This window comes from Hyla sarda, chromosome 1 (genome assembly GCF_029499605.1).
Source record: "Hyla sarda isolate aHylSar1 chromosome 1, aHylSar1.hap1, whole genome shotgun sequence".
In the NCBI taxonomy this organism is placed as follows: domain Eukaryota; kingdom Metazoa; phylum Chordata; class Amphibia; order Anura; family Hylidae; genus Hyla; species Hyla sarda.
Window position 1 is genome coordinate 53704407 of NC_079189.1, and position 15778 is coordinate 53720184.

Consider the following 15778-nt stretch of genomic DNA (forward strand, 5'->3'; position numbering starts at 1 on the left):
TAATACATTTAGGTTGTGTGTGGTATTACATTTAGGTTGTGTGTGGTAATACATTTAGGTTGTGTGTGGTAATACATTTAGGCTGTGAATGGCAATACATTTAGGTTGTGTGTGGTATTACATTTAGGTTGTGTGTGGTATTACATTTAGGTTGTGTGTGGTATTACTCCATTTAACGGATCTGTGCTGCAATACCACACACAGCCTGAGGAAATGGGTAGCGCTCTTTGTGTTTTTTTTTAAAGAAATTAGCTCTGTTATTCTAATCCTGCATATCCTCTTAAAGGAATCGTGACTTTACTAATTTTTTGTCTATGGGAACCTCAGGTATAGGCTTTCTGGTGCGATAGATCTCTGCTCGGGTGGTTACACATAATGTATCCATAGTTTCATTCATTTTGCAGTTCACATAAATATTTATGGCTACAGTAAATATTCTGCAGGGTTAGTAACACACCAACGCCAAGATAAAACAAACCTTCAGCTTTTACTAGAAACGAGAGCTCGAAATAAATTCAAGAGGCGCTGCCAAGTTTTTTTTTGTTATATTGTATTATACTTAAAGGGGTACTCCGCCCCTAGACATCTTATCCCCTATCCAAAGGATAGGGGATAAGGTGTCAGATCGCCGCGGTCCCGCTGCTGGGGACCCCGGAGATCGCTGCTGCAGCACCCCGCTATCATTACCGCGCAGAGCGAGATCGCTCTGCACGTAATGATGGGCAATACAGGGGCCGGAGCAGCGTTACGTCACAGCTCCGCCCCTCGTGACGTCACGGTCCTCCCCTGTCAATACAAGTCTGGGAGGGGGCGTGGCGGTCGTCAAGCCCCCTGCCATAGACTTGCATTAAGGGGACGGGCCGTGATGTCATGAGGGGCGGAGCCATGACGTCACGCTGCTCCGGCCCCTGTATCGCCCGTCATTACGCACAGAGCGAACTCGCTCTGCGCGGTAATGATAGCGGGGTGCTGCAGCGGCGATCCCCATGGTCCCCAGTTGCGGGACCGCGGTGATCTAACATCTTATCCCCTATCCTTTGGATAGGGGATAAGATGCCAGGGGCGGAGTACCCCTTTAATGGTGGCTTGACAGAGGTCGCATAGTGAGGAATGTCCTGACGTTTTCGTAAGACGGTGTTTTCCAAACAGTGTGCCTCTAGCTGTTGCAAAACTACAACTCCCAGCATGCCCAGACAGCCGAAGGCTGTCTGGGCATGCTGGGAGTTGAAGTTTTGCAACAGCTAGAGACACATTGTTTGGAAAACACTGTTGCAAGAGTAGCCAGAGAGAAACACTATTGTAAGAGTAGCCATAGCAGATCGAAAGTCTTCCTTATGATACAATATACTTGTCCAGTTGTAGTTATTTATCTTTTTATGAGATCTTTTTTTTTTTTTTTCTTACAGTTTTGCAGTTTTTCACAGTGTTCGAATCCCCCAAGAAAACCTTTTAAACCGGACTGGCGACATTTCCTCCGGAGGGAACTACACAAGTGCATACAAGGTGCAATTATAGATAGACAGAAATATTTGATACTTTATTATGTAAGATTTTATATGGATTATTTTGTCTATCCAAAGATGAAAAACCACAGCACTCCAAAACATACCGGTAACAAAGTTAAAAAAAAAAAAAAAAAAAAACTTTTTTTATTGCATCATTTGCAGACAAATAGCATTATTTCTGCCTTTTTTTAACAGAAAATCTCTGTTCATCTTCATATGATGCAATATATTTAAAAGGTTTTCTTTACCATTAGTTTTTTGTAGAGTTAAAGGGGTACTCCGGTGAAAACCTTTTTTCTTTTAAATCAACTGGTGGCAGAAAGTTAAACATATTTGTAAATGACTTCTATTAAAAAATCTTAATCCTTCCAGTACTTATTAGCTGCTGAATGCTACAGAGGAAATTCCTTTCTTTTTGGAACACTGATGACATCACGAGCACAGTGCTCTCTGCTGACATCTCTGTCCATTTTAGCAACCATGCATAGCAGATGCATAGCAGATGCATAGCAGATGTATGCTAAGGGCAGCATGGTGGCTCAGTGGTTAGCACTGCTGCCTTGCAGTGCTGGGGACTTGGGTTCAAATCCCACTAAGGACAACAATAAATAAAGTGTTATTATTATTATAATAATGTCAGCTGAGAGAACTGTGCTCGTGATGTCATCAGAGAGCATTCCAAAAAGAAAAGAATTTCCTCTGTAGTATTCAGCAGCTAATAAGTACAGGAAGGATTAAGATTTTTTAATAGAAGTAATTTACAAATATGTTTAACTTTCTGCCACCAGTTGATTTAAAGGAAAAAAGGGTTTTCACCGGAGTACCACTTTAAACTAGCTTTTCCAAAGTTCGGTTCACCGAGCTTGCAGGCATTTTCTAAAAAAGTTTGGATGTCGACGAACAAGCCCTGTAGAACGCTGCTAGGTCACCTCGGAATATATAGTCAAATAATTTTAAGGCGAAGTCAATGTAAAAGTTAGTGCAACATGCAGTAACCCTTGGTAACTAACAGGTTGGTTTCAAAAACACACATCGGATTTGGTATGCTTAAATGGGCACTGTCATGAAATCAAAAAATTGATATGTTGTAGTACTTAAGTACTACAACATATCTCTAATATAGTTTAATTAAAAAAAGTGATTTTAAAACAGTTTAAAATCACTTTTAAATTCGGCCACTAGGGGTCGCCCTCCTAGTGGCCGAATGCATTGGGCAGTGACGTCACTAATGAATTTCGACTCATTGAAGCCTGGCAACGAGTCGAAATTCATTCACTGCGGTGCTCGCTCCCGCCTGTCAATCAGACAGGCGGGAGCGAGTGCTTTGAATGAAGAGGACGCGTGCAGGCTCCCTGGCAGGCCCCGGCAACAGGTAAGATTATCTATGTTGTGTCTGTTACTGAATGTTTTTGCGGGCCGGGGGGAGGGCAGGGTAGTGGGTTGTGCGGCGCAGCGGGGCCAGGGGGCTGTGCGGCGGGATGGGCCATCACGGTGTGCCTCCAGTTGTCTCCCCACTACAACTCCCAGCATGCCCTGACAACCAGTAGATGTCAGGGCAAGCTGGGAGTTTTAGTGGGGAAACAGCTGGAGGGACACTGAGTAGGTGAACTAAAGGGGGGGTGGGGGGGGGGAGTTGAGCGGTGCGATGGGGCCGGGGGGGGGGGGGTTGCGGGCTGCGCGGCGGGGAGCGGGATGTGCGGCCATCACGGTGTGCCTCCAGTTGTTTCCCCACTACAACTCCCAGCATGCCCTGACAGCCAGTAGATGTCAGGGCATGCTGAGAGTTGTAGTGGTGAAACAGCTGGAGGCACCCTGTTAGGAGAACTAAGGGCAGAAGTTGGCCCCCAGCAGGCATCAGTGACGTGGTGCCTGCTGGGGAAGTCTGCCTGGTAGTGAGCACACTACCAGGCAAACTAAATGCCATTTTTAAAATAGTAAAAAAAAAAAAATAAAGGCAGGGAGGGTTTTAGGGATAGAAGGGCAATAGGCAGGGACAGAAAAAAAACAAAAAAAAAACATGATGGTGGGAGCTACCCTTTAACGTATACCCATCAGATCCAACAAAAAAATATATTTTTTTAATATGTCACTCAGTACCTAATCCTGAACATGTACATCTAATTTTTATGTGTCTAGCACTTTTATTTATTTTTTATTACACTTTTAATTTAGCTCACTAGTCTGAATACCTCTCAAAGGGAGGGGGCGTGGCCTCACTGTGCAGGTCTCCGCCCCCTCTCTCAGTATGCTGTCTACTCACATCTCCCCTAGCATTAGCGAAACTACAACTCCCAGCTTGTCCTCACTGAAAGTAGCGGGACACAGCTGACAGTGGGAGGATTTTTCCTCCAGCTATGAGCCTTCACTCACAGTTGTCAATCAAGGAAATGTGTCCATGACATAGGTGATGATGCATGGACACAGCAGGACTAGTATGTGTTCAAGCAGGGGGGGGGGCAGTTTCAGTATGAAATACTGAAAATTTTCTAATGAAAGCAATTGCAAAACCTATTGGTTTTGCATGCTTTACAACATATGAAAAGTTTTTGTATCTGACAGTGACCATTTAAACTAAAGGATATAAAATTACTTTTTGTTGGCAGATGCCTGCAAGGGTTAAAATGCACACAGTGGTATAGGGAGACCCAATGGCTTTTTCCAAGTGGTTCAAAAATTCTCACTTATGGGAGTTGCAACAGGTATGATGTCCTGAAATGGTAAAGAAGAAATAACTTTTGTATAAAAAGCCAAACAAATTATCCCTTTTTTTGGGATCATTGGTTGTGTATGTGTAAGCCTGGCTGGTACTAACAGCAACAAGAAGGATGGTGGTCTGGTGGTAGTTGTAGCCAGTGGACAACAGGCAGTGATGGACTAGTACTAGGTGTAGCAGCCACTGAACAGCAGGCAGTAGTGGACTGGTGGGAGTTGTAGTTGTAAATAAAGAACTCTGCATTGTCCAGATCCTCTGGTATTCCTACTGGATACTTTAGCACAATGTTTGGGGACGGACAAACACTTTATTTATGTTTTTTCAAAAAAGGAATAACAGAGAAACATTACAGTGTAAAGTTCTAAGTAGAGATGCCTCAGAATTGTTGTTTTATGGGGAACACAATTTTTCATTAAAGCAGTGTTATAACTAGAAGTTGGGGAGTTATAAAGGGAGTGGATGGGAACATTATATATCTTTTATTTATTTTTTATTGTGCCTTGAACTCCTAGGGGGGCAGGTGTTATAACCTGTTATTGATAACGCAGTGATAAAATAGCTCATAGCGACTCTTAAAGGGGTATTCCAGGCCAAAACTTTTTTTTTATATATCAACTGGCTCCGGAAAGTTAAACAGATTTGTAAATTACTTCTATTAAAAAATCTTAATCCTTCTAATAGTTATTAGCTTCTGAAGTTGAGTCGTTGTTTTCTGTCTAACTGCTCTCTGATGACTCACGTCCCGGGAGCTGTGCAGTTCCTATGGGGATATTCTCCCATCATGCACAGCTCTCGGGACGTGACATCATCATTGAGCAGTTAGACAGAAATCTTCAGAAGCTAATAACTATTGGAAGGATTAAGATTTTTTAATAGAAGTAATTTACAAATCTGTTTAACTTTCCGGAGCCAGTTGATATGTATAAAAAAAGGTTTTGCCTGGAATACCCCTTTAAGTCTGCCTTACATTAGAGATTTCAGATGTCCATTAAAAAAGACATACAGCCATCCAGTTCAGCCTATGACCCCATAATGTTAATCCAGAGGAGATCCAAAAACACCATAAACCAATCTTCCTCATATTAGGGCTAAAAATTTATTTCTGACTGTATTTATCCTTAAAAATTTATTTCTGACTGTATTTATCCTTAAATCAATGTACCACCTTCTGAATCTATTGACTATAACCTATATTATTATTATTATTATTATTATTATTACTCTGCAGAAATACATCCAGGCCCCTTTTGAAATCTTTGGGTTGGGTCACACATTCTCTATTTTGCTCCTTGTTTGCTGCTGCTTATTTTCCTACCCATTGAAGTCAATGAATCGGAAAATAGTCAAATATATAAGCAAGGAGGGTATGGGTGCATGCACACCATGTTTTTGCAATACAATTCATGTATGAGATTTTTGATGAAAAACGGATTCCTCAAAACCTGACTAAACTGTATCAAAAAGTGTGTACAAATTTTAACCCATATACGGTTGAAAACCGTATACTGTTTGAAAAATGATGTCCGGTTGCATCCGTTTTTTTTAGAAAAAAAACGTAAACGTTTTTAACTTTTCACTCAATTTTGAATAAAGTTTCACTTGTTTGATTGAAATTCCAAGAAAAAAAACTGTGCAAAGTCAAAAACCGTATGGTGAAAACCTGATGGAACCGTACGCACATACAGTTCTGTACAGTTCCCATTGACTCCCATGTTAAAAAAAAACTGTATACAGTTTAATACAGTTTTTCACCCGGACCAAGAAACGTGGTAGGCTACAGTTTTGGATACTGGTAAAAAACTGGACAAAACTGTATGAGATGCAAAATGGACTAAACTGGATGATGTGTTTGACATACAGTTTACAATGTTAAGTCAATGCATACAGTTTTCTATACAGTTCCATAAGGTTTTTAACTTGAAACCATATACGGGTACTGTATAACAAAAACGTGGTGTGCATGCACCCTATGTGTAGCTCACTCAGGTATGCTATCCTGAGATTAACTGGATTACCGTATTTTTCGCCCTATAGAACGCACCGGCGTATAAGACGCACCCAATTTAGAGGTGCAAAATCTAAAAAAATAAAGATTTTGAACCCAATAGTGGTCTTCAACCTGCGGACCTCCAGATGTTGCAAAACTACAACTCCCAGCATGCCCGGACGTCTCTGCTGCCGGCCGGGTATCCTCGCTCTCCGTCGCCGCCATCACGTCGTTACGCACGCCGACGCACGTACGCGACGATGAGGAAGGAGAGCGCCGGCCATACAGGGGATCCCTGAACGGAGAAGACACCGAGGAGGCAGGTTAGGTCCCTCCCGGTGTTCTGTAAGCACTAACACGGCTATTCAGTCGACGATTTCACCGCGGCGGTCCCGAACAGCCCGACTGAACAGCCGGGTTAGTGTCACTTTCCTTCAGTCTGAAGGGTTAATACAGGGCATCAGCGCGATCAGTGATGTCCTGTATTAGCCGCGGGTCCCGGCTGTTGATGGCCGCAGGGACCGCCGCGATAGGGGTGTATTCGCCGTATAAGACGCACCGACTTTTTCGGGAAGAAAAAGTGCGTCTTATACGACGAAAAATATGGTAGTCTAAATCCCAAAAGACCTAATTAAATGGAGAATACGTATATAATAAAATTATTATAAATGCCCAGTCCTCAAAGGATAGTGAGAAAAAGGGAGAAAAGAGAAAGAGACAAAGAGAAGAAGAAAAAAAAAAGAAGGGTGGTAGTGTTAATAATAGTACCGTAATTATAATAGAAACTAATTTGAAATATAATAGTATGAGTAATAGAAAAAATATAATGAATAATAAAATAAAATAAATTGTATGAAGAACCTGAATCAAGGGTAAAAATGAAATAGGCGGATTTATTAACAAATTAAATCTCCCATCTGGACAGGGCCCTTGCACCAAATGTTAAAATAATAGCATAAGAACAAAATACATAAAATGTAACTGTAAGACAACCACCTTAAAATAACATATGCATAAATATATAGTTTGTGTATCGTGAAGAATCCGTATATAGAAAAGTCCGGTAGTAGAATAACACAGTTCAAGGAGCGATGTAATGTGCTTGCTTCAGGGAGCGATATATTGCAATGTAAATTCAATAATGCTAGATGGTACCTATTTGCCGTGATATAGTTCTACTTACTAACAGTATGCAGCCGGTGTCCTCAGGAGTGGCAGTCTCAAGGTGAGGGCAGATGTCGGCGCTGGCACGGAGTGGTGTCCGGCCTCTGTGCAAGTATGCGATCCCAATGAAGTGGATGGTCCCAGCAAGGTACAGGCTGGCACCGTGGTGCGTCCGGCCAAAGGAGGTATAACAAAGTGATGAATCGTAAAATAAGCAACAGTAAATATGCAACAAAATATGGCACGTGTGACCCTACTCTTTAAGTTAGTTCACCGTGGCCACTTCCTCCGGCAGACAATTCCACAGTCTCACTGTTTCTACAGTAAAGAACCCCCATCTGTGCTGGTGTAGAAACCTTCTATTCTCTAGGTCTAGAGGATGCCCCCTTGTTATAGATACAGTCCTGTGTATAAATAGGTCAGGGTCCCCTGATATATTTATACATAGTTAGTAGGTCACCCCCTAAGCTGTCTTTTTGTCTAAACTACATGATCATAATCATTGGGGGCACAGTAGTTCTCCCATGGCATGTATTAAATTAAAAGGATAATTCGGAAAAAAATAAAAATAAAAACAGATCGATCTCTGCCTTGATCTGTGGCCTGGTCTGGGCTTCCATCGCTGGGACGCAGATCATTTGTGCATAGTGAATGCCTTTGCAGCTTTTCCACACAGATCAACTTACTGACCGATATCTGTGATCGGTAAGCATCTGTTACTTGTGATTAGAGAATGGACTGATGCGCGGCAGAAAATGGTCTAAACTGGCTTTTTTGGCCAGCAAAAATCTTTAGCATCTGCCCATCTTACTTGGTAGTTTATTTTTTAATTCAGTGTATTAACTATGCATTACTTATGATGTTTTGCTATGGAAATTTCTGCAGGACCCAAAGCAGCGTCTTGGCGCTTCTCTCGGCACTTTGTCCAGTGGTAGGGTATCCATCACCGGCATGGCAGTCACAAACCTGAAGCTTGCCATTACTATTGCTATCCGCTTCTCTGCAACACGCCGCCAGTTTGGACCCACTGATAAGGAAGAAATACCGGTTCTTGAGTATCAATTACAGGTATGGTATGGATCACTTATGTTTGTTTTCGGGATTAGAGACTCAGATACAGATTCAGATTATTTTTTTTATCGAATCTGTTTTTTATTTTCTATTTTTTTTATTTCATTTTTTGTGCATTATTATTGGGGATGCCATCTTGCCTGAGCTGTTTTAAACAGCATTTAGTGCTATGCTTTACAGTATAACCCATGGACATAGACAACAATAGACTGAAGCTGTACCATTCAAATGAACTGTACACTATTTAGCTTTCTCTGTGACCTTTTTAAAGGCCAAATGCTACTAATTCTGGGCTAAGTAGGCGGTCCTGGTCAGTGATTGACAGCTATCTGTGATTAAAGGAGAACTCCAGACCATAAAAATTGTCCCCCATAGTGCCGACAGTAAAAAAATAAAGATGTACATACCTTCCTCTGCTCCCCCGGGGCCTCCGGTAACTGGCTCCGGTCTCTGCCGCAATCCACTTCCTGGTTGCCGGTGGTCGGATGAATCAGCCAATCACCAGCCGCAGCGCAATCCGACTTGGCCGGCGATAGGCTGAGCGGCAGTGTGAAAACGCTTCAGGACACAAAATTCTTCACTACACCGGCACCTGCGGCCGGGGCCGAAAACATCACACTGACGCTCAGCCTATCGCCGACCGAGTCGGACTGCGCTGCGGCTGGTTATTGGCTGATTTATCCGACCACCGACAACCAGGAAGTGGATTGCGGCGGAGACCGGAGCCGGGGGAGCGCAGAAAAGTATGTACATCTTTAATTTTTTTACTGCCGGCACTATGGGGGACAATTTTTATGGTCTGGAGTTCTCCTTTAAGTGTTCATGTAAAGAAAGCAATCAATCACTAGTAAGACCGCCCACTTGACTAATTATCTTAGAATGAGCTGAGATTTACATGAATAAATGACAAGTTATCCCTGAACCATTGTATCAATCTACTCAGCTTATCTTGCTCTAGAACATGGTACCTACAGACTGGACTTTATCAGGTTGACAGCTCCATTTTAAGGGCATCAAAAAGTACTAGAGAAGATCCCAATATAATACTTACTTTTTTTTTGTTTTACCATGAGTATCCATGCAACTGGCCACTTGGCTTCTAAAGATTAATCCTGTATGTTGTGTCTGACCCGCAAAGACATGTTTTCCTCAAATTTCTTATTGTAAATAAAGTTTGCTTTTATTTTATAAGAATAACGAGGAGGACCTTTAGAAAAGAGAACAATGATACCGATGATGGAAATACAGAGATCATGTTTAGGAAGCAATTAGAATTGGCCAATATTTCTGCAAGGTGGTACAGAGACATCACGTTACCGAGAGCCAGGACTATACAGAAATAATAATAACTTAAAGGTTAACTTAAAAATAAACATTATTTTTTTAGGTATTTATAAGTCAACTGGTGCCAGAAAGATAAACAGATTAGCAAATTACTTCTATTAAAAAATCTTTACCCTTCCAGTACTTTTTAGCAGCTATATGCTACAGAGGAAATTCTGTTCTTTTTGAATTTCTTTTTTGTCTTGTCCACAGTGCTCTCTGCTGACACCTCTGTCCGTGTCAGGAACTGTCCAGAGCAGCATAGGTTTGTAATGGGGATTTTCTCCTGCTCTGAACAGTTCCTGATACGGGCATCAGGTGTCAGCAGAGAGCAGTGTGGACAAGACATAAAAGAAATTTAAAAAAGAACAGAATTTCCTCTGTAGCATACAGCTGCTAAAAAGTACAGGAAGGGTAAAGATTTTTTAATAGAAGTAATTTACAAATCTGTTTACAAAAATGTTTACCACCAAAGTACCCTTTTAAGACCCACTCACTGGTGAGAATGGAGACGGGGAGCCCTGTTTACACTGTCATTGGGGCCAACCTAGGCTGAAGTCTTCTGGGGCCCCACAACATGTGGGGTTCCCAGAGTGGGACTTAAAGGGGTACTCCGCTGCTCAGTGTTTGGAACAAACTGTTCCGAACGCTGTAGCCGGCAACGGGAGCTCGGGACGCCATAGCCCCACCCCCTCATGATGTCACGCCCCACACCTCAGTGCAAGTCTATGGGAGGGGGCATGAAGGCTGTCACTCCCCCTCCCATAGACTTGCATTGAGAGGGCAGGGCGTGATGTCATGAGGGGGCAGGGCTATGATGTCACGAGCTCCCGGCTCGGAACAGTACCCCTTTAAGTTGTCTTATATTTGTTAAATATTGTGAACATAATGAATCTGCTTTTGTCCAGTTTTATTAGGGGTATATGTAGGGAACCTCCTAGCAAATTTGGAATAGCCAGGTTGAGCTTAGGAACTTGTCAGAATGTCAGGCTATCAACCTTCTAAACTACGTGGTTTATTTATGGTTGTATTATTGTTCTCTCCTTTTAACAATTTTTGTTATACTATCTTCAGCAATGGAGACTGATTCCTTACCTAGCCGCAGCCTACGCTTTAGACTACTTCTCCAAGACCTTCTTTATTAACCTAATTGAACTTCAGGTCGGGATTATGATGAAAGATCGGAGCCCAAGACAGGTAAATAATGGTGATTTTATGATCATATCTTTTCGTAATTAAAATTGAGATTTTGTATCCCCACATTTATTCTCCATAAAAGTATTTGGGGGATATCGGAACAGGCAATTTAGTGCAAATGGGGACCCCGTTTGTGTGCTCTTAGCCAGGGCTGGATACATTTTGGATAGGTCTACAGGCCACCAAAGACACAGTGAAGAGGCTTGTTTGCAATGCAAATGTGGATCAGCAAGCCAAACTTTACTCTTCATTTGAAAATTTTCTTGGGCGTCACAATAAGGATTTCCCAGCTCCCTCCTCTTATGTGTGCACCTCCTGCACTGAACCTTTTTGCTGGTGTTTTTTTTTTTTTGTATGTTCTTGCAATTCTGAGTTTCTTCTTTATACAAAGTAGCTTTCCTCCCTAAATAAGAAAACTGTCTGTAAGGACGTGCAGCCCTTTTATCCATCAACTACCCTGTCTCGCCTATTTGGATGATCCACCCTAGGCAGCGAGCCCCCAATTTTAACTGTTCCTAACTAACGAAATGAAAATGAAGAGGGATAGGGAAGACATTAGGCCTAATTTACTAAGGTTTTTCTGAGTAGATTTTGTAGGATTTTTTGTGTCACATGTGTCGTGCACCAGAAATCCTGACAAAGAAAATTCCAAAAAATCCTAACTCTCCACTTTACGCAAAAAAATACCTCAGGAAAAAGGAGTGTGTCTTTAAAAAAAAAAAAAAAAATACATTTTTGAAAAAATATCTACAAATTTACTAATGTTCCTACATATATTGGTGGATTTGAGCTCTGGAAAACCTGACAGCTCAGAGCATGTGTAAAAATAGGAAAACGTAGGGAAAATCACCAACTACAAGATACAATAGTAAATACCATGGAAAAAACTGAAAGAAAAAACTCAAAAAGAAAACTACACTCCACTCTTAGTAAATGAGGGCCAATGTCAGCAAAGCAGGGTCAGTACTTGGATGTCACGTCAATGTCCAAATCAGCACGCAGAGGGGTGGTCTGAATTAGATCATCAAGATCCAAATCACAAAGACAGAAGGGGTAAAACGGGTCACAAGCGATTCAGAAGCAAAGCAACAATACAAAAAAAAACACAATAACAGGCATACCACCATTAGACAGCTAGGAACACAGGATCCATGCTTAATTGGCTGGCATCTGCTCTACCTGTCAGTCGTAGCAATGGATCAACGGCTTCAGCGCAGCAGCAAAAATTAAGGACACTGCTGGACCGCGGCTAGGTAAGTTGCCTACAGTTCTCTACAATGCCACCTATAGATAGCTAGCCTGTAACGAGAGCTCATGGATATATTTTTTCCTATCTTTTTTCCTTTATGGCAATATAATATATTTCTCTATTGGCTCCATTGGGGGACACAGACCGTGGGTGTATGCTGCTGTTTCTAGGAGGTGTGACACTATGGTAATAAAAAAAGTCAGCTCCTCCCAGCAGGATATACCCACCTTCAGGCTCTGAGCTAATCAGTTTAAGCTTAGTGTCTGAAGGAGGTGGACATGGTCTGGATTCTCCAGACCAGGTCTTCTGATTTTTTATTTTCCTAGTATAGGGACGTGTTAGTTTTTTTATTCTTTTTTCTTTTCTGTTTTCCGGTGGGGACTCAGGGACTCCGGTTCCCTGTTTCCCCATTTCAAGTAAGGGGGCACAGACATTGCGTATATGCGCTGTTCACCCCCCTCGCCAACGGTCAGCGTCTGAGTTGCTACCTCATGAGTCCGGGTCCCCCTATTTTCTCTGCTCGCCTCGCTCGCGCATAGCAGCTAGGCGTGATGCAGGGACAAAAAGCTGACTGAAGACTCCATTAGGTAAGTTCTTCTGACTAAGGTAAGTACCCCCCTTTTTCTCCATAGGTACGGACTCGCAACCTCTGAAGACCCCCTGTTTTGGCCCACCTTCTGGTTATGGGGCTGGCTTATACAGGGGCTGCACTTTATTCTGGGGGAGCAGTGGCACCTGAGGGGGCATTTAATATGGGGCACTTTACTTTATGTTGTGTGTGTGTGTTTGGTGCATCTACGTCCAGTGCCTTATATGCGGCTGTCAGCCGCGGCGCTGCTACGAGCCGGGCGCTTCAGCGCCGGCTTACTTTCACTTTCGCCGGCAGTCTCTGCCAACATTTAGGCCGCCCACTCCATTCCCCCGAGCGCATATGCGGCTAGACATGTGCGCTCGGGACAAGGAGCGGGCGCCATGACAGTTCTTCTTGGCCGGCCTGTAGCTCTGCCCACAGGGCTGGGAGCTGTCAGAGGCGCGAAGCAGCCTCCAATCAGCGCTGTGGGCGCGATTTTCAGTGAGAAGGGGTCTGTTACGGTGTGCCTTGCTTCAGGCACACCCTCCCTTCCTATTGGCTGGGCCTGTTCAGTCTCTCTAGCTGCATGGAGCGAGTTCTCCTCACTGCAGCTGACAGGGGACACAGACTAGGGTGAGAAAGTTCCTGTCTCCTTTTTCCCACATTAGGATCGTACCCAGAACTGTTCCTCCCTCTAAACAGAAACCTGGATCTTCAGTGACTTATTATATCTGTAAGCACTGTAATACCAAGATGCCTGGCTGTGCTGAGCCCACTTGCCCTGCCTGCTCCACTGCTCCCCCAGACCCCCTGGTACCCCCTGATGCCCCTTCGTTCCCCGTGGGTTCAGCCGCTCCACCAGCCTGGGTTTCTTCCCTGACCCAGTATATGGCTGACTTGACCCAAGTCTCCCGTTCGGTGGCTGAGGCCTCCCGGGAAGTGGTGTCCGCCTTGAAGGGGTCTTCCCTGCGCAGGACTTCTGAGAGGGCCCGCTCCTCGTCTCCTCATACTTCACAATCTCACAAGTGTACTAGGGGTGCCTCGTCTGACTCTTCCATTGAGTCTTCAGATAGACGTGAGCATTCCCCTCGTGAGTCCCGCTCCCCCCCCCCCTATCATCTGGGCACAAATGTCGCTCCTCCAGAGGACGTTCTCGGAGTCACCGCTCTGCCACGCCAGAGCAGCGTACCCGGTCTGGGTCGCCCCCCTCCAGGACTGCCTCTACTCATTCGCATTCCCCTGGTGAACTGGTGGACGAGGCTTCCGAGTCGGCATCTGATTCAGAGGACCGCTCGGACTCAATTGCAACGGTGAACTCATTGGTGACAGCCATAAGAGACACCTTTCACTTGGAGGACCCAGGATCTTCGGATGTCAATCCAGGAGTATCCTTTCATCGTGCTAAGCCAGCACCTCAAAGGTTCAGCTCTCACACTGACTTTGACGACATTCTGGAATCCACATGGTAACACCCAGACAAGAGGTTCCCGGGAATCAAGACAATTCAAGAACGTTATCCATTTGACAAGAACTTTGTCGCTAAGGTGGTTTCCTTTCCCTCAGTGGATCCACCAATCTCCCGGATCTCTAAGGCGACTACACTGCCTCTGGCAGATGCCTCTGCCTTCGAGTATCCCAGGGACAAGAAGGTAGAATCTTTAGCGAAGTTCGCCTCTGAAGCAGCTGGCTCTTCTCTTCTTCCCATCTTCGCCTCGACATGGGTGTCCAAGGCCCTGTCGGAGTGGTGCCAAAAGCTCCATCAGGATATCTTACGGGATCCCCCCCAGAGGATCTATCTGCTCTGGCTCTCCAATGCTCTACAGCTGGGGACTTTCTGTGCGCATCTTCCATGCAGTCAGCCCGTTCTGCCTTTGCTGTGGGTCACCTAGCGGCTCTCCACCGCTCTATGTGGTTTAAAGCTTGGAATGTGGATGCCGCTTCCAAAAGGTCTCTCACTGAGCTTCCCTTTACGGGTGGCCGTCTTTTTGGCAAACGCTTTGATGAGATTATCTCTGAGGCAACAGTAGGAAGAGTTCCTTGTTACCTCAAAATAAGGCTCGTCCTACTTCCCAAAGGAAGTCCTTTTCCTTTCGGTCCTTTCGGACCTCTGACTCCAGCAAAGGGTTCCGGGCAGGCGCCCTCGTGGGACAAAAAGGCTCCCTCGTTCCGGGCACGCCCGTCTTGGAAGTCGGAGTCCAACCGGTCCGGCCGTTTTGCGCCCAAATCGGGCAACCGCAAACCCACTTCTGCATGAAGTGAGGCCCCACCCACGGTTTCTTCTCGGGTGGGAGGTCGTCTCTTACTTTTTCAACACATCTGGACCTCACACATTCAGGACTCTTGGGTCAGGAACGTGGTGTCCAACGGTTACCGAATCGAATTCGCCTCCCTTCCGAGGTATTGCTTTTTTCGATCCCGGGCCCCCCGGTCTCCTTCTCTGGCGAAGCAATTTCGAGCGGCTCTCCAGTCTCTGCTTCTCCAGGGGGTTATCGTTCCCGTTCCTCCAGGGGAACGGTTTCGGGGTTTCTATTCAAATCTTTTTGTGGTCCCCAAGAAGGATGGTTCTGTGCGACCAATCCTAGACCTCAACCGTCTCAACCGTCACCTTCTCATCCGCCACTTCCGAATGGAATATCTCCGTTCGGTGGTGGCGTCCCTGGAACAAGGGGAGTTCCTTTCATCGGTGGACATCAAGGATGCCTACCTCCATGTGCCAATATTTCCGGGCCATCATCGGTACCTCCGCTTTGCGGTTCAGGAGGGGCACTTTCAATTCGTAGCCCTCCCCTTCGGTCTAGCCACGGCTCCTCGGGTCTTTACAAAGATCCTTGCGCCTGTGATGGGCCTATTACGGTCGAGGGGAATCTCGGTGATACCCTATCTGGACGACCTTCTCATCAAGGCTCCAGCCAGAGCCCAGATTCTGGAAAATCTGGATGTCACTCTCCACATTCTGATTCGCTTCGGGTGGATGATCAACCGGGACAAGTCAGTCCTC

The 15778-nt window shown here is 44.6% G+C and overlaps 1 protein-coding gene across 2 annotated transcripts in view; it reads left to right on the forward strand.

Annotated features, from left to right (window-relative positions):
- Positions 1 to 15778, forward strand: part of ACOX3 (acyl-CoA oxidase 3, pristanoyl) — a 136424-nt gene that overhangs the window by 68249 nt on the left and 52397 nt on the right. For both annotated transcript variants that reach the window (XM_056555032.1, XM_056555033.1), the window contains exons 8-10: positions 1407 to 1503; positions 8255 to 8437; positions 10838 to 10960. In XM_056555032.1, the coding sequence (XP_056411007.1) occupies positions 1407 to 1503; positions 8255 to 8437; positions 10838 to 10960 (403 nt within the window). The remainder of the gene's footprint in view (positions 1 to 1406; positions 1504 to 8254; positions 8438 to 10837; positions 10961 to 15778) is intronic.